Source organism: Electrophorus electricus, chromosome 4, assembly GCF_041902795.1.
Source record: "Electrophorus electricus isolate QZ-2024a chromosome 4, ASM4190279v1, whole genome shotgun sequence".
Taxonomy (NCBI): Eukaryota; Metazoa; Chordata; class Actinopteri; order Gymnotiformes; family Gymnotidae; genus Electrophorus; species Electrophorus electricus.
The window spans coordinates 25968151-25988661 of record NC_137500.1 but is presented as its reverse complement, the minus strand read 5'-3'; the positions used below and the strand labels follow the sequence as shown (position 1 = coordinate 25988661).

Below are 20511 nucleotides of genomic sequence, written 5' to 3'. Positions count from 1 at the left end.
GTAATTATCAAGACAATATGAGCAAAAGCACTCACTTAATAGCTCCATAACCTTTGTCTGTCCATTCAGTGTAAGTAAGTCCTTCCACTTGTTAATGATGAAAGAAACAGGCCAGACTCTTTTTGCATATTTTTTTGACATATTTTTATATAATTCTCCGGAAACTTCTTGTACTTATTGTTGATTGATTTTCCAACATTAGTGAAGTAAAATATTTATATATATATAAATAATTTATTCTTATTTATATAAGAATAAATGTTACTTTTTGCATGTTTTTTTTTTTAACTTTAAAACTTGAAATAGCCTTGTGAAAAGTAATGGAATGAATTCGAAGGTAGCTTTATAATATCAATATCATCATCATCATCATCATCATCATCATCATCATCAACAACAACAACAACAACAACAACAACAACAACAATCATTATCGTTATTGTTATTTATAGAATTTCACTTTAATCCAAAGTCTCAAAGAACTTAATGCAAAAATTGTTAAAGAAAGTTTACATGATCAAGTACAATAACGAAATTATATTACTAATAATGAAATACATAAAAAACCCCAACTTAAATTACATATATGCCAAGATAAATAAATAAGCCTTCTAGAAGTATTCGAGAACACTTACTGACTTTGTATCTCTCATATTTTTGGATCACTATTCCAGAGTATAGGAGACATGTATATGAAAAATCCACTAACTGAATGTGACCCTAGAAATACCAGTGTCCTTCTTAAGGTTACCAAAGTGTGACTATAATGCTGTAATGCTATTATACTGCCTTGTATAATTTGTATTATGCAGATTATTTGGTTGTAATGAAATTATGAAACTTGCTCAGTTTTAAACATGCTTTTCAGTATTCGAAAAAATATAAATGCTGCAGATGTGAAACATTTTTTACATTTTTTTTTACATTCCAACAGAACTCGCTGAGAACAGTTTACATGTTTTTAAGAATACAACAACAACAACAATAATTATTATTATAACAACATCAACAATAATCTCTTTTGCCTTGTTTTTTAAAAAAATGCAGTGTGTCGCTGTCACACATCAGTGGTTCTGAGAATTACTCTACACTTCTTAAACACCTCTTATCATGAACTTTGCTTAAACATAAATACATTCAATATCCGTCCAAAAATGTGAAACGACAGTGATTGCCGAGACAACATAGCGTTAAAGTCCTCACTTAGCTCCAGCTCCAGAAGCAGCTCTGCAGCCTCTGCCTTAACCACCTTTCACCCAGTCCTTATTCTTTCCTCTGCGGACCATCACTGATGTTGGGCTCAACGTGTCGCTGTCGGCCAGTAAATGGCACAAAAGGCGCAGCCTATTAAAAGGTTTGCATATATCTAACATTCAGTAAGAACATCTCGCAAATTCTCAGTTTTTTAACGATACTCGGCAGTCCAGAGGACGTTCGGAGAGCAAACGGGTCAAGTTGACATACTGAACGTTTGTTGAACATGGCATTGACGATGAAGACTCCGGGATATGTGTACCGTTTAACGTTTTTCTTTGTATTTTGGACGACATGGAGAAAGGCTTTGTCCGTCACTCGTTACTCTATACCGGAGGAGATGGAGAGGGGATCCGTCGTTGCCAATCTAGCCGCAGATTTGGGATTAGACATAAGTGGCCTGGCTCAGCGAGAGGTAAAGTTAGACATATTTCACAACAAAAAATATTTAGAAGTAAACAAAAGAACTGGGGAACTGTATATTATAGATAAAATAGACAGAGAAGACATATGTCAAGCTAAAACAAAGTGTTTTGTTAAATTGGATCTCATAATCGAAAGCCCTTTACGTATATTCAACATTGAACTGGGCATCACTGATATAAACGATAACGCACCGCATTTTCGAAGAGAAAGGATTGAAATGGATGTGTCGGAGTCTGCCTCACCAGAAGAGAGATTCTCTTTACCCAGTGCTTTTGACCCGGATGTAGGTATTAACACGGTTGACTCTTACAGACTTAGCAATAGTGACCATTTCACTATAGATATTCACTCTGGTAGTGATGGAACAAAATATGTCGACTTGGTCCTGATGAAGGCACTGGACAGAGAGGAACAGGCTGTCCATAATCTCATTCTCACTGCCGTCGATGGCGGAGTACCTGCACGCTCCGGAACTGCTAATATTATTGTTCGCGTGCTGGATACCAACGACAACGCGCCTCAGTTTGACCGCACAGTTTACTCTGTAAACATGAGTGAGAATTCGCCGATTGGAACCCTTGTCACTAAACTAAACGCATCTGATGTGGACGAAGGCTCAAATGCGGAAATAACATATTCATTTACGCTTTATACGTCTGAGAAGACGCAAGAGGTATTCGATTTGAATTCAAAAACTGGTGAGATAACTGTTAAAGGCACAGTAGACTTTGAAGATATGAAAATATTTGAAATGCATATCGAGGCGAAAGACAACGGCCCCATTCCGCTGTCCGGTCAGTGTAGAATAACACTACACATAATGGACATGAATGATAACTATCCGGAGATAACGATAAAATCACTGAAGAATACTGTAAAAGAGGACATCCCCGTCGGCACAGTGATCGCTCTTGTTGCTGTAAGCGACAGAGACACGGGAGATAACGGTAAAGTTAATCTTACAATAAATAAGAACCTACCATTTACTTTGAACAAATCCTCAGATTATCACTATGAACTAGTGGTCTCAGAAAATTTAGATCGTGAAATAATTCCAGAATATGAGATCACTTTACAAGTGACAGATGGCGGAAATCCTCCATTGTCTGATAATGAAACTATAACCGTGCACTTATTAGACATAAATGATAATGCTCCCCAGTTCCCACTGACTTTCTATAGTATAACTGTTATGGAGAATAACGCGCCTGGGGCATTGCTAAGTTCCTTAACTGCCAATGATCCAGACCTCCATGAAAATCAATATCTAGTTTATTTCATAATAGAAAAGGAAATAGTGAACACCTCCATGTCCATGCTGTTCTCCATCAATCCAGAGAATGGAAACCTTTACGCATTAAAGACGTTTGATTATGAGATAGAGAAGGAGTTCCTTTTCCACATCGAGGCCAGAGACTCTGGTGTTCCTCCACTCAGCAGTAACGTTACTGTTCACATTATTATTATGGACCAGAATGACAACACACCTGCCATAGTGTCTCCATGGCGTGCGCACGGATCAGTGGTGGAGGAGAAAATACCCAGATCCACCGATAAAGGAACTCTGATAGCCAAAGTTATTGCTATTGATACCGACTCAGTCCACAACTCCAGGATCACATACCAGTTTCTGCAGAACACTGACGCTACATTATTCAGCTTGGACCAGTACAATGGAGAGATCCGGACCATGAGAATGTTCAGCTACAGAGACTCACGCCACCAACGGCTGGTGGTGATCGCCAAGGACAATGGAGAGCCCTCTCTGTCTGCTACAGTCACCATCAAATTGTCCACAGTGGAGACCGCACTTAAAACATATGCTGACATGACTGAAGTGCCTTTAGAATATGACATCTTCTCAGACTTGAACCTGTATCTGGTGATCGGACTGGGCTCGGTGTCATTCCTGTTACTAATCACTATATTGGTCACCATCGTACTGAAGTGTCAGAAACCGAAGCCCAGTAAAGCGGCTCCTCCGTGTAGGAACAGTGTGATCAGTGAGAGGAACTCTACCATCGCAGATTCCACCCTGGTCTCCAATGATGCCTACTGGTACAGCTTGTTTCTAGCAGAGACCAGGAAAGGAAAGCTAGTAGTTAGACAGCCAGTGCCAAAGGGGGCGCGATACATTGTGTCCAGTATACCGAGGAGCACGGGACTGACCGAGACTAGTGACTCAGCCGCATCTACTTTACAGGTAAGATAGATGTTTAAGTAAGTAATGCACAATATTTTTTTTTTTCTGCATTTAGGAAGTATATATAGGCACATCACAGTAACCCAGTAAACAGAACTTTTTTTGGTGTTTGCAATACTATAAATAAGGTTAACGAATGGTTTCTTCCGCATATTTGTACTGTAGTTTAATAAAACCAGTTAGGGATGCATCTTTCGGTTTGCGCACAATGTGTCGCTGTCTTACAGCAAAACGCACTGAACATTCATTGGCCGATTTACACTTGTCGCCATGACAGTTGATTTCTGTGTGATCATAACTGCATTTTGTATGTGATAGCTTCTGGACAAAATATTGAAGTTCTAGCAAAGCGGTCTTTTATTTCCTTCCAAGGCATATATACTTATACTTATTTGATATAAGTTACCAAACATTATTCTGACGCGTTGTTGGACTTCGAAATATTGCATGGGTTGCTTTGTTTGCGGACCGTAATCACATACTGAGACAATGGAGATGCATATGAACGCACAGTCTTGCAGAAGGTACGTCTCGTGTGTTATTTTATTCTGCGTGGTGATCCACACGTCGTTTTCTGTAACTCATTATTCTATTCCAGAAGAAATGGAAGAAGGATCCGTGGTTGCAAATCTAGCCACTGATTTAGCATTGGATTTAAAGACTCTGGCTAAACGAAATGTCCGTTTAGATGTTATTGCAAATAGGAAATATCTCGACATCAACAAAGAGAAAGGGGAACTCTACATACTAGAAAAGATCGATCGTGAACTTTTGTGCCCAGCTAAAACGACTTGTTTTTTAAAAATGGAACTGACTGTTGAGAGTCCTCTGCGCATATTCTATATCGAATTAGAAATAACAGATATTAACGACAATAATCCGCATTTTCGACGAGACACAATTCATCTGGATATTTCAGAATCGACAATAGCAGGTGAAAGATTTTCCGTCAGCAATGCGGTAGATTCAGATGTTGGCTCTAATTCGGTCAAAACCTACTATTTAAGTGAAAGTGAACATTTTGACATAGAAATACAGTCTGGGAGAGACGGTTCAAAATTTGCAGATTTAATTTTGAAAAAGGCATTAGACCGTGAAATTCAAGATGTTCATAATCTTATACTAACAGCTGTAGATGGCGGAGTCCCCGCGCGCTCAGGAACAGCGAGCATTATTGTTCGCGTGCTAGACGCAAACGACAACGCACCCAAGTTTGACCAGGAGAGCTATATAATAAATGTAACGGAGAACTCCCCCATTGGGAGCCTCGTTGTCAAATTAAATGCAACAGACTTAGATGAAGGTTCTAACGCTGACGTTATATATTCATTCAGCCTCTATACGTCGGAAAAAGCACAGGAGGCTTTTAGTTTAAATCCTGATTCTGGTGAGATAAGAGTTAAAGAAATGATTAACTACGAGGACTTCCGAATTTATAACATGGAGATTATAGCAAAGGACAAAGGCACTAATTCATTATCCGGACAGTGTAAACTAACTCTTATGATTACCGACATGAATGACAATCACCCAGAAATTTCCATACGATCTTTTTCAAATCCAGTTAAAGAGGATGTAGCTGTAGGCACAGTTATCGCAGTTGTTAGTGTGAGTGATAAAGATTCAGGAGAAAATGGACAAATTGACATTTATGTATCTGATAAATTACCTTTTGCGCTAAAAGAATCATCTGACAATTATTACGAACTTGTTGTTTCAGAACCATTAGACCGCGAAAAGGTTCCAGAATATGACATCACATTTACCGTTATAGACAAGGGCAAACCTCCTTTATCTGATAATGAAACTATAACTCTAGAACTGCTGGATATTAACGACAACGTTCCGCAGTTTGCACAATCATTCTATACCATACAGGTTATAGAAAACAACGCACCTGGAGCTTTACTGAGCTCCCTCACCGCACACGACCCAGACCTCCATGAAAATCAATATCTAGTTTATTTCATAATTGAAAAGGAAATAGTGAACACCTCCATGTCCATGCTGTTCTCCATTAATCCAGAGAATGGAAACCTTTACGCGTTAAAGACGTTTGATTATGAGATAGAGAAGGAGTTCCTTTTCCATATCGAGGCCAGAGACTCTGGTGTTCCTCCACTCAGCAGTAACGTTACTGTTCACATTATTATTATGGACCAGAATGACAACACACCTGTCATAGTGTCTCCATGGCGTGCGCGCGGCTCAGTGGTGGAGGAGAAAATACCCAGATCCACCGATAAAGGAACTCTGATAGCCAAAGTTATTGCCATTGATACTGACTCGGTCCACAACTCCCGGATCATGTACCAGTTTCTCCAAAACACGGATGCTACATTGTTCAGCTTGGACCAGTACAATGGAGAGATCCGGACCATGAGAATGTTCAGCTACAGAGACTCACGCCACCAACGGCTGGTGGTGATCGCCAAGGACAATGGAGAGCCCTCTCTGTCTGCTACAGTCACCATCAAATTGTCCACAGTGGAGACCGCACTTAAAACATACGCTGACATGACTGAAGTGCCTTTAGAATATGACATCTTCTCAGACTTGAACCTGTATCTGGTGATCGGACTGGGCTCGGTGTCATTCTTGTTACTAATCACTATATTGGTCACCATCGTACTGAAGTGTCAGAAACCAAAGCCCAGTAAAGCGGCTCCTCCGTGTAGGAACAGTGTGATCAGTGAGAGGAACTCTACCATCGCAGATTCCACCCTGGTCTCCAATGATGCCTACTGGTACAGCTTGTTTCTAGCGGAGACCAGGAAAGGGAAGCTAGTAGTTAGACAGCCAGTGCCAAAGGGGGCGCGATACATTGTGTCCAGTATACCGAGGAGCACAGGACTGACTGAGACTAGTGACTCAGCTGCATCTACTTTACAGGTAAGACAGATGTTTTGTTTTGTTTTGTTTTTGTTTTTTTACGGTAATGAAAAAATTATTTTATGCATTTAGAAAGTAAATATTGTCACATCCCAGTCAGAAGATAATTTTTTTTTTTACATGTATGTGTGTGTGTGTGTGTGTGTGTGTGTGTGTGTGTGGGTGTGTGTGTGTGGGGGGGGGCTGTTGGGGGGGGCTATCTGCAGCGCAGGCCTCTGGCCGCTAGAGGGAGCTCGCACACTGCTAATTATCAAACAACAGGCTATCCAGCAGGTTATATTTGTCTATACAAAGGCTTCACTAAACACCAGTTTTTGTGACGTTTTGGCCTCAGCAACACGTTGTTGCTACCACGTCGGTAAATGTTATCTTGACTGGAAAGTTCCATACAAGACTTCTTTTTCTGTTTCCTCTGTGTTCTGTGAGGGACAATCTTCCCTGATGTTTATTTTTATGTTACTTCTGGGGACAGTTCTCCCCTTCTGTTATTGGCCCCACCCCCACCCCCACCCCAGTGGTGAGGCCTCCCTTTAGCATCCACAGTTTACCCTCGTCTAGTGGTTAAAGCATGGCAGTCTAGTTCAGTTAGTTCCTTCCTCAACACCCACGTCAGGAGAGGTCAGGTCTTCTCTGACTCCTCGCACTTGAGCAAATGAGCTTCCACTCCTGTAATTCCATTTTCTATCTGGCTGGATGCTGCGTGCTCTCTCTCTGTCGTGTCCATACTGGTGATCCGATTCTGTCTATTGAGGGGTGTGCCTCGTTCTCATAGTCTTCGTGGCAAAAGCCACCATTGCTCTGATGCTGCTTTGTCCAGTTGTGTGTGGTTAGTGCTCTCCCTTTCTCTGTGATAAATCTATCGCAGCTGTCTGGTTGCGCAACTTCCACTTTTCCCCTCCCAGTCAGTTGTCGTCTGTCATTTACTCATCCCCGCCATCTCTCTTGCATCACAGTAATGTAACCCTTACAATGCCATTTTGAGTCGCACTTGCAGTGGTGGTTGGGTTTTTCCTGTGTTCAGCTCCTTGTTTGCTCTTCATAATCCTGTATCTGCGCTTGGGTTCTCCTCTGGTTGCTTTTCACCATCAGAGGTCTTACTTGTCATGGAGACTAAAGTCACAGGAGTCTGTGCCATTCCCTCCTGGGGTGGCTGCCCTGGTACAGCATGCAATACAACAACAACAATAAGAATAATAATAACAAAAACAACTTTATCTCTATCTATCTATCTATCTATCTATCTATCTATCTATCTATCTATCTATCTATCTATCTATCTATCTATCTATCTATCTATCTATCTATCTATCTATCTATCTATCTATCTATCTATTTGCCGTATTTTAAAAATAAAGTTAACAAAAGGTTTTACATTATTCTACATCATTCCAACTGTAATGTACTACAGCTAATTGGTGATGCATCATTCCAACTGTAATGTACTACAGCTAATTGGTGATGCATCATTCCAACTGTAATGTACTACAGCTAATTGGTGATGCATCATTCCAACTGTAATGTACTACAGCTAATTGGTGATGCATCTTTCCTTTTCCTCACAATGTGTCGCTATGCTCCAGCAAAACGTACGTGACGTTCACTGGGCGGATTACCCTTGTCGCCATGGCACTTGATTTCTATGTGATCAGACCTGCATTTTGTGAGAAATAGGGCCTGGACAAAATCTCGCGGTTCCAGCAAAGCATTGTTTTATTTTCCTCAAAGGAAGTATAATATACCAGTTACTGTTTCGACGCGTCATTGGAATTTAATGTATCGCATAGGTTGCGTTGTTTAAGGACATACTTAGACAATGGGGATGGATATGAACATACAGCGCTGGGGAAGGTACGTCTCGTGCGTTTTTTTATTCTGCGCGGTGATACACACAACGTTTGCTGTAACTCATTATTCTATTCCCGAAGAAATGGAAGAAGGATCCGTGGTTGCAAATCTAGCCAGTGATTTAGGACTAGATGTAAAGACCCTGATTAAACGAAAGGTTCGATTAGATGTTATTGCAAATAGGAAATATCTCGACATCAACAAAGAGAAAGGGGAACTCTACATCCTAGAAAAGATCGACCGTGAACATTTGTGCCCAGCTAAAACAACGACGACTTGCTTTTTAAAAATGGAGGTGACCGTTGAGAGTCCTGTGCGGATTTTTTATATAGAATTGGAAATAACAGATATTAACGACAATAATCCGCATTTTCGACGAGACGCTGTTCATCTGGACATCTCGGAATCGACAGCAGCGGGTGAAAGATTTTCCGTCAGCAATGCGGTAGATTCAGATGTTGGCTCTAATTCGGTCAAAACCTACTATTTAAGTGAAAGTGAACATTTTGACATAGAAATACAGTCTGGGAGAGACGGTTCAAAATTTGCAGATTTAATTTTGAAAAAGGCATTAGACCGTGAAATTCAAGATGTTCATAATCTTATACTAACAGCTGTAGATGGCGGAGTCCCCGCGCGCTCAGGAACAGCGAGCATTATTGTTCGCGTGCTAGACGCAAACGACAACGCACCCAAGTTTGACCAGGAGAGCTATATAATAAATGTAACGGAGAACTCCCCCATTGGGAGCCTCGTTGTCAAATTAAATGCAACAGACTTAGATGAAGGTTCTAACGCTGACGTTATATATTCATTCAGCCTCTATACGTCGGAAAAAGCACAGGAGGCTTTTAGTTTAAATCCTGATTCTGGTGAGATAAGAGTTAAAGAAATGATTAACTACGAGGACTTCCGAATTTATAACATGGAGATTATAGCAAAGGACAAAGGCACTAATTCATTATCCGGACAGTGTAAACTAACTCTTATGATTACCGACATGAATGACAATCACCCAGAAATTTCCATACGATCTTTTTCAAATCCAGTTAAAGAGGATGTAGCTGTAGGCACAGTTATCGCAGTTGTTAGTGTGAGTGATAAAGATTCAGGAGAAAATGGACAAATTGACATTTATGTATCTGATAAATTACCTTTTGCGCTAAAAGAATCATCTGACAATTATTACGAACTTGTTGTTTCAGAACCATTAGACCGCGAAAAGGTTCCAGAATATGACATCACATTTACCGTTATAGACAAGGGCAAACCTCCTTTATCTGATAATGAAACTATAACTCTAGAACTGCTGGATATTAACGACAACGTTCCGCAGTTTGCACAATCATTCTATACCATACAGGTTATAGAAAACAACGCACCTGGAGCTTTACTGAGCTCCCTCACCGCACACGACCCAGACCTCCATGAAAATCAATATCTAGTTTATTTCATAATTGAAAAGGAAATAGTGAACACCTCCATGTCCATGCTGTTCTCCATTAATCCAGAGAATGGAAACCTTTACGCGTTAAAGACGTTTGATTATGAGATAGAGAAGGAGTTCCTTTTCCATATCGAGGCCAGAGACTCTGGTGTTCCTCCACTCAGCAGTAACGTTACTGTTCACATTATTATTATGGACCAGAATGACAACACACCTGTCATAGTGTCTCCATGGCGTGCGCGCGGCTCAGTGGTGGAGGAGAAAATACCCAGATCCACCGATAAAGGAACTCTGATAGCCAAAGTTATTGCCATTGATACTGACTCGGTCCACAACTCCCGGATCATGTACCAGTTTCTCCAAAACACGGATGCTACATTGTTCAGCTTGGACCAGTACAATGGAGAGATCCGGACCATGAGAATGTTCAGCTACAGAGACTCACGCCACCAACGGCTGGTGGTGATCGCCAAGGACAATGGAGAGCCCTCTCTGTCTGCTACAGTCACCATCAAATTGTCCACAGTGGAGACCGCACTTAAAACATACGCTGACATGACTGAAGTGCCTTTAGAATATGACATCTTCTCAGACTTGAACCTGTATCTGGTGATCGGACTGGGCTCGGTGTCATTCTTGTTACTAATCACTATATTTGTCACCATCGTACTGAAGTGTCAGAAACCGAAGCCCAGTAAAGCGGCTCCTCCGTGTAGGAACAGTGTGATCAGTGAGAGGAACTCTACCATCGCAGATTCCACCCTGGTCTCCAATGATGCCTACTGGTACAGCTTGTTTCTAGCGGAGACCAGGAAAGGGAAGCTAGTAGTTAGACAGCCAGTGCCAAAGGGGGCGCGATACATTGTGTCCAGTATACCGAGGAGCACAGGACTGACCGAGACTAGTGACTCAGCTGCATCTACCTTACAGGTACGAAAACTAATTTATTTAACAAATTTTCATTGAAGCTTTTTCACGTATTTTTTATTTGCATTTCCCTCTTGAACCAGTACAGTTTATGAATTTTAAGTTGTTGCTACATTACTAGAGCTCTTGACAAACCCTCCTAATTTTGTGTTTGTACTTCATCTCAACTGCACAAAGGGTCGCTGTTTGCTAATAAAACGCAGTATTTTCCGGCTATAACAGCTTTTGAGTCTGTGGACTGCGCCTGTAGAAGTCCTAATACGGATATAATCCTTTATGTCCGAGTTACTGTTGGACGGACAACGGATTATTTGTATTTAGACGCTTAAATGAGACAGTTTTGAATTATCGTGTATCCTTCTGTAACTGTTACTAGCCTGTTCGGTTGGCATAGAAAACATCTCTCATAAAGGAACAATGGAACCGCAGCAGTGCAGATGGTATGTAGCGGCGTTGTGTATTGTTTCTGCCGTCTTTTACCCAGTCGCCTCTGTGACCCATTATTCTGTTCCCGAGGAACTGGAAGTGGGATCTGTGGTTGCCAGTTTAGCCTCTGATTTAGGGCTAGATGTAAACACGTTGGAAAATCGTAAAATGCGATTAGACATTATTGCGAATAAGAAATACTTGGAGGTAAACAAAGACACGGGAGAGCTGTTTATTTTAGAGAGGATTGACAGGGAATATCTATGTACATCGAAGTCTACTTGCTATCTTAAAATGGAGGTGATATTAGAAAATCCTGTGCGCATATTTAACATTGAAATTGAAATACAGGACATTAATGATAATGCCCCGTATTTCCGCAGGGATACGATTAATTTGGACATTTCGGAGTCTACATCTGCAGAGGAAAGATTTTCGTTAAGTAATGCCGTTGACCCCGATATTGGATCAAATTCAATTAGAACGTACTATTTAAGTGATAGTGATCATTTTGATATTGAAGTACAAACAGGCAGAGATGGCTCAAAATTTGCTGATTTAATCCTTAAAAAGTCTTTAGACCGCGAGGAACACACTGTTCACAATCTAATGCTAATTGCTGCTGATGGCGGAATTCCTTCTCGCTCTGGAACAGCAAGCATTATTGTGCGTGTGCTAGACACAAATGATAATGCCCCTCAGTTCGACAAGGAAAGTTACACGATTAATCTTACCGAGAATTCGCCAATTGGAAGCCTGGTAGTCAAGTTAAATGCGACGGATTTAGATGAAGGGTCGAATTCAGACATAAATTACTCGTTTAGTTTATATACATCGGAGAAAACGCAACGAACATTTTCCTTAAATCATAATAATGGGGAGATCAGAGTCAAAGAAACGATCAACTATGAGGATTTTAAGATTTATGATATGGAAATATTAGCCACAGACAAAGGATCGAATCCTTTATCGGGGCAATGTAAAGTGAGAATTTTAATTACAGATATGAACGACAATCATCCTGAAATATCTATTAAATCATTTCTGAGTCCAATCAAAGAAGATGTAGCCGTTGGATCAGTTATTGCAGTGGTTAGTGTAAGTGACAAAGATTCGGGAGAAAACGGGCAAATATATATTCACATTTCGGAAAAATTACCGTTTATTCTGAAAGAATTAACCGACAACTATTATCAACTGGTAGTTTCAGAAGCGTTGGACCGTGAAAAGGTCCCAGAATATGAAATTACACTTACAGTTATGGACAGAGGAGCCCCTCCATTATCTGATAACGAAACAATAACTTTAGAACTACTGGACGTTAACGACAACGTTCCGCAATTTGCGCAATCATTGTATACGATACAGGTGATGGAAAATAACGCACCCGGCGCATTATTGAGTTCCCTCACCGCTTACGACCCAGACCTCCATGAAAATCAATATCTAGTTTATTTCATAATAGAAAAGGAAATAGTGAACACCTCCATGTCCATGTTGTTCTCCATCAATCCTGAGAATGGAAACCTTTACGCACTAAAGACATTTGATTATGAGATAGAGAAGGAGTTTCTTTTCCACATCGAGGCCAGAGACTCTGGTGTTCCTCCACTCAGTAGTAACGTTACTGTTCACATTATTATTATGGACCAGAATGACAACACACCTGTCATAGTGTCTCCATGGCGCGCGCACGGCTCAGTGGTGGAGGAGAAAATACCCAGATCCACCGATAAAGGAACTCTGATAGCCAAAGTTATTGCCATTGATACTGACTCGGTCCACAACTCCAGGATCACATACCAGTTTCTCCAAAACACAGATGCTACATTGTTCAGTTTGGACCAGTACAATGGAGAGATCCGGACCATGAGAATGTTCAGCTACAGAGACTCACGCCACCAACGGCTGGTGGTGATCGCCAAGGACAACGGCGAGCCCTCTCTGTCTGCTACAGTCACCATCAAATTGTCCACAGTGGAGACCGCACTTAAAACATACGCTGACATGACTGAAGTGCCTTTAGAATATGACATCTTCTCAGACTTGAACCTGTATCTGGTGATCGGACTGGGCTCGGTGTCATTCCTGTTACTAATCACTATATTGGTCACCATCGTACTGAAGTGTCAGAAACCGAAGCCCAGTAAAGCGGCTCCTCCGTGTAGGAACAGTGTGATCAGTGAGAGGAACTCTACCATCGCAGATTCCACCCTGGTCTCCAACGATGCCTACTGGTACAGCTTGTTTCTAGCGGAGACCAGGAAAGGAAAGCTAGTAGTTAGACAGCCAGTGCCAAAGGGGGCGCGATACATCGTGTCCAGTATACCGAGGAGCACGGGACTGACCGAGACTAGTGACTCAGCCGCATCTACCTTACAGGTAGGGATTTTTTTTTCTTATAATTTTACTCACAGTTATCTGATCTTGAATCTTAGAAATTCTATTTTTGGATGGTCCGTAAATTGCATTGCATAATAAAAGATGCCTTCTCCAAATACTGACATACTTTGGTTGATTATAAGTACAAAGTTTGAAGTGATCATGAAAACCAATTTGAACAATATGGATTTATTATTCTCTTTGGCTTATCTGGATTGTTTGGAAACGTTTTGCTCTACAGTTTTAAGTGTGTCAGTGAGTAATGTGGTTTAATTTGGCACTGCATCCTCTCAGACTTGCTGCCTAATGCAGTTTTGTGCATAACGCACAGCAGTGCGCACAGCGTCGCTGTTCTCCAAGAAACGCAGTAGTTTCACCGATTCATAACACACCCAGTATTGAGGTCTGTGCTTTGTTGGTGGCAATCTAAGAATTTATCTGATCAGGGACAGTAATCCGACGGATCGTGTTTACTAAATCGGCTTCACACGGCTTTAAACTGTCAGAACTGGGGACTGTGGCTTTTGGTTTTCCTGTTTTATTTTTTTACGCCCTGTATTCACGTCATGAACAATGGATGCTCGAAAGAGGAATCTGCTAAGGAAAAGGTATGTTGTTGTCGTAATTTCATCATTTTTCTTAACTATGGCGTCGGCTGTTACCCATTATTCTATTCCCGAGGAAATGGAAGAAGGCTCTGTTGTAGCTAATTTAGCGACGGACCTTGGGCTGGATCTTAAGACATTGGGTCGACGGAAAATACGACTCGATACATTATCTAATAAAAAATATTTGGATATTAACAAAGAAAGCGGTGAGCTGGTTATATTTGAGAGGATTGATCGAGAAAATATCTGTCCGACAAAATCCGCTACAACGTGTATAATGAAACTGGACGCAACAATAGAAAACCCGGTGCGAATGTTTAACATTGAGCTGGAAATACTGGACATTAATGACAATGCGCCTAATTTTAGAAGGGACACAATGCATTTGGACATTTCCGAATCAACCCCAGCTGGTGAACGATTCTCTTTAAACAATGCGATTGATCCGGACCTCGGTGTAAATTCAGTAAAAACCTACTATCTTAGTGAAAGTGACCATTTTTCCATTGAAATCCAAACGGGCCGTGATGGATCAAAGTTTACGGATTTGATTTTGAAAAAGGCTTTGGACAGAGAAGAAAAAGCTGTGCATAATTTAATACTTACTGCAATAGATGGCGGCGTCCCCGCGCGCACTGGTACAGCTACTGTTGTTGTGCGCGTGCTTGACACCAACGATAATCCTCCTCAGTTCGGCAAAGACAGTTATTCTATATATCTAATGGAAAATTCACCGACTGGAAGCCTTGTAGTCAAGCTAAATGCAACAGACGCAGATGAAGGATCAAATTCCGAGGTCATGTATGCATACAGCCTATACACGTCAGAGAAAACACAGGAAACCTTCAGTCTAAACTCAGATAATGGTGAAATCAGAGTGAAAGACACGATTAATTATGAAGAATTTAAGATTTATGACATGGAAATTGTGGCAACAGATAAAGGAGCAAGTTCCTTGTCAGGGAAGTGCAAAGTAAGAATTTTAATAACAGATATGAACGATAATCATCCAGAAATATCTATCAAATCATTCACAAGCCCAATCAAAGAAGATGTGAGTGTAGGTACAGTTATTGCAGTAATTAGTGTAACAGATAAAGACTCAGAAGAAAATGGTAAAATCAATATTCATATTTCTGATAAATTACCATTTGCATTGAAACAATCATCTGATAATTATTATCAGCTTTTAGTGTCTGAACCGTTGGACCGCGAAAAGGTGCCAGAATATGACATCACTTTTACCGTTACAGACAGAGGTACCCCTCCGTTGTCTGATAATGAAACTGTAACTTTAGAACTGCTGGACATTAACGACAACGTTCCTCAGTTTGCACAATCATTCTATACCATACAGGTTATAGAAAACAATGCACCTGGAGCTTTACTGAGCTCCCTCACAGCGCACGACCCAGACCTCCATGAAAATCAATATCTGGTTTACTTTATAATTGAAAAGGAAATAGTGAACACCTCCATGTCCATGCTGTTCTCCATTAATCCAGAGAATGGAAATCTTTACGCACTAAAGACGTTTGATTATGAGATAGAGAAGGAGTTCCTTTTCCACATCGAGGCCAGAGACTCTGGTGTTCCTCCACTCAGCAGTAACGTTACTGTTCACATTATTATTATAGACCAGAATGACAACACACCTGTCATAGTGTCTCCATGGCGCGCGCACGGCTCAGTGGTGGAGGAGAAAATACCCAGATCTACCGATAAAGGAACTCTGATAGCCAAAGTTATTGCCATTGATACCGACTCAGTCCACAACTCCAGGATCACGTACCAGTTTCTCCAAAACACAGATGCTACATTGTTCAGTTTGGACCAGTACAATGGAGAGATCCGGACCATGAGAATGTTCAGCTACAGAGACTCACGCCACCAACGGCTGGTGGTGATCGCCAAGGACAATGGAGAGCCCTCTCTGTCTGCTACAGTCACCATCAAATTGTCCACAGTGGAGACCGCACTTAAAACATACGCTGACATGACTGAAGTGCCTTTAGAATATGACATCTTCTCAGACTTGAACCTGTATCTTGTGATCGGACTGGGCTCAGTGTCATTCTTGTTATTAATCACTATTCTGGTCACCATTGTACTGAAGTGTCAGAAACCGAAGCCCAGTAAAGCGGCTCCTCCGTGTAGGAACAGTGTGATCAGTGAGAGGAACTCTACCATCGCAGATTCCACCCTGGTCTCCAATGATGCCTACTGGTACAGCTTGTTTCTAGCAGAGACCAGGAAAGGAAAGCTAGTAGTTAGACAGCCAGTGCCAAAGGGGGCGCGATACATCGTGTCCAGTATACCGAGGAGCACGGGACTGAGCGAGACTAGTGACTCAGCTGCATCTACTTTACAGGTAAGAAATAAAGAACTATTATGATAGAAATGTACTGCTTGCAGCAGCTTAAAGGTAGGTACAAGAAACATGATCCAGAGATAAAACTAAAACATGCTTCTTTGTTATACCGACATGTTTTGAGTCTGAAATGTCCCTTTGCTAACAATTGCCGTATTGGAAGCATCCATATCTCCAAAAAAAATAGATAGGCCTTTACACAGACTGTCGCTGTTCTCTAAGAAAACACGCGTTTATATTTCGTTGCCATGACAATGTTTCGTCGGACAGACCTACACCCACCCCTATGACGTAGCAATGACAGCATCTTCGCCTGTCGGTATGGACCAACGTATGCTTAATTTCGTACAAGGCAACATTTGAAAAGACGTTTTTATAATCGATACATAGCACTTTTCGGGACTCAGTGTTTAATGACGGATACCGAGATCTTTATATTGAGACAATGAAAACACAGCTACGAAGGTACGGGTGGGTCTTTCTTCTTTTCTCTTTTTTTTTTGGCGGTTCGTATGCTGTTACACACTATTCTATTCCTGAGGAAATGAAAGAAGGATCCATTGTCGCAAATGTAGCTGCCGATTTGGGACTGGATGTAAAAACACTGGGCAAACGGAAAATGAGGTTAGACATTATTTCGAATAAGAAGTATCTTGATGTAAACAAAGAGTCTGGTGAGATTTATATTTTAGAAAAGATGGACAGAGAGTATCTCTGTTTTAAAACAGCGATGACATGTTTCATTAAAATGGAGGTTACACTGGAGAACCCGGTGCGGATTTTCAACATTGAGATTGAGATTGTGGACATAAATGATAATGCACCTCAGTTTCGGAGGGATACGATACATTTAGATATATCAGAGTCGACCTCTGCGGGTGAGCGTTTCTCTCTAAGCAACGCAGTTGACCCAGATATAGGAACGAATTCGATTAAAACGTATTATTTAAGTGAGAGCGAACATTTCGACATTAAAATACAGACCGGTAGAGATGGTTCCAAATTTGCTGATTTAATTCTGACACAAGCTTTGGATCGAGAGGCACAGGCCATTCACAATCTGATACTAACCGCCGTGGACGGCGGCGTCCCTGCGCGCTCCGGCACGGCCAGCATTATTGTGCGCGTTTTGGATACAAATGACAACGCCCCGAAATTTGATCGCGAGAGCTACAGCATAAATTTAATGGAAAATTCTCCAATTGGTTTTCTTGTTGTAAAGTTAAACGCGACGGATCTGGATGAAGGATCCAATTCGGATATAGTGTATTCGTTCAGTCTTTATACATCAGAGAAAACGCAGGAAACGTTCACTTTGAATGCTGAAAATGGGGAGATCAGAGTTAAAGAAATGATTAATTATGAGGATTTTAGGATTTATGACATGGAGGTCATAGCAACGGATAAAGGAGTTAATGGTCTCTCTGGACAATGCAAAGTAACTATTTTAATCACAGATATGAATGACAACCATCCTGAAATTTCCATAAAATCATTTTCAAGTCAGGTAAAAGAGAATGTAGCTGTGGGCACAGTTATTGTAGTTATTAGTGTGAGTGATAAAGATTCCGGAAAAAATGGTCAATTAGATGTACATATTTCTGATAAATTACCTTTTACACTGAAAGAATCATCTGACAGTTATTACGAACTTTTGGTGTCTGAACCGTTAGACCGCGAAAAGGTCCCAGAATACGACATTACGTTTACTGTTACTGACAGAGGCACCCCTCCATTATCTGATAATGAAACTTTAACATTAGAGCTGCTGGATGTTAATGACAACATCCCACAGTTTCCACAATCACACTATACTATACAAGTCATAGAAAACAACGCTCCTGGAGCTTTACTGAGCTCGGTCACAGCGCACGACCCAGACCTCCATGAAAATCAGTATTTAGTTTATTTCATAATTGAAAAGGAAATAGTGAACACCTCCATGTCCATGCTGTTCTCCATTAATCCAGAGAATGGAAACCTTTACGCATTAAAGACGTTTGATTATGAGATAGAGAAGGAGTTCCTTTTCCACATCGAGGCCAGAGACTCTGGTGTTCCTCCACTCAGCAGTAACGTTACTGTTCACATTATTATTATGGACCAGAATGACAACACACCTGTCATAGTGTCTCCATGGCGTGCGCACGGATCAGTGGTGGAGGAGAAAATACCCAGATCCACCGATAAAGGAACTCTGATAGCCAAAGTTATTGCCATTGATACTGACTCGGTCCACAACTCCAGGATCACATACCAGTTTCTGCAGAACACTGACGCTACATTATTCAGCTTGGACCAGTACAATGGAGAGATCCGGACCATGAGAATGTTCAGCTACAGAGACTCACGCCACCAACGGCTGGTGGTGGTCGCCAAGGACAACGGAGAGCCCGCTCTGTCTGCTACAGTCACCATCAAATTGTCCACAGTGGAGACCGCACTTAAAACATATGCTGACATGACTGAAGTGCCTTTAGAATATGACATCTTCTCAGACTTGAACCTGTATCTTGTGATCGGACTGGGCTCGGTGTCATTCCTGTTACTAATCACTATATTGGTCACCATCGTACTGAAGTGTCAGAAACCGAAGCCCAGTAAAGTGGCTCCTCCGTGTAGGAACAGTGTGATCAGTGAGAGGAACTCTACCATTGCAGATTCCACCCTGGTCTCCAATGATGCCTACTGGTACAGCTTGTTTCTAGCGGAGACCAGGAAAGGAAAGCTAGTAGTTAGACAGCCAGTGCCAAAGGGGGCACGGTACATCGTGTCCAGTATACCGAGGAGCACAGGATTGACCGAGACTAGTGACTCAGCTGCATCTACTTTACAGGTAGGGTAAAGTACTTTTTGATTACTTTTTCCAATTTTATGTTTTTAACTTTATGTAGACACAGTCTAGTGAATAATTTGTGACATTTAAGTTCTCTAACTATCAGTTATTTGGCTTAATTTACAAAGTAACATTTTAGTAAAATAAAACAATAGTTTAATTACTACTACATTACTACTATTATAACCATTACTACAAGTCCTACCACTTATATAATTAATAACCACAAGTGATGATTACTAAGTCCCTTAGACAATTGTAACTTGATAAAATTATTTGCTGCTTTTGTGGATATACTTGTACTCACACTGTATGTTTAAAACTCCTGCATGTCGAGCAGTTTCTAAATTATTACTTAGTTCACATTACCTAATGGCTCAATGGCCTATTATGTAAAATTTTAATTTTCCTGATATTTTGTTAAATTGGAGCATAGGGGTTGATCATGTGACAATTAGAAAGCAAAAAAGGAAAGGACATTTCATTCTTTATGAAACTCCTCTTGAGTTATACACCAAAAATACTGTTTACCAGCATTATTATTATGGCTACTGGAGTTCAATTATGGAACCTTCCTAACATATTTGATGTGTTCAAACACAGAAAAATAATCTGAATAAACACAGCAGTGGTTTACTGGTTCTCTCACTGAACCACTACATAAGAAGAAATAACCCTTCAGTTTCTTCAACCAGTAATGTACACATTATGGTCCAGTCCTGAGCAACTGGACAATGTGGATCTCTGTAAAGCTTGAATATGCTGAATCTGTGATTTACATTACTTTGTGCATTCAATAGCCAAAGTAACTGGGGTAAAGGACCTTTATAATGTGAAATACAAAATGCTTTTATCTATAACCTGTAACGCATGGTGACCCTGAGTGCCGCAGGG

The 20511-nt window shown here is 40.9% G+C and overlaps 1 protein-coding gene across 1 annotated transcript; it reads left to right on the top strand.

Annotated features, from left to right (window-relative positions):
* The first annotated feature begins 276 nt into the window (after positions 1-276).
* pcdh2a1 (protocadherin 2 alpha 1) lies at positions 277-4369 on the top strand. The gene has a single exon (XM_035523576.2). It carries the CDS (start codon positions 1481-1483, stop codon positions 3890-3892), a length of 2412 nt encoding a protein of 803 aa, XP_035379469.1. The 5' UTR covers positions 277-1480; the 3' UTR covers positions 3893-4369.
* Positions 4370-20511: the final 16142 nt, after the last annotated feature.

Coding starts and splice junctions, on each gene's coding strand:
- pcdh2a1 (XM_035523576.2), top strand. CDS start 1,481: ATGGCATTGACGATGAAGACTCCGGGATATGTGTACCGTTTAACGTTT.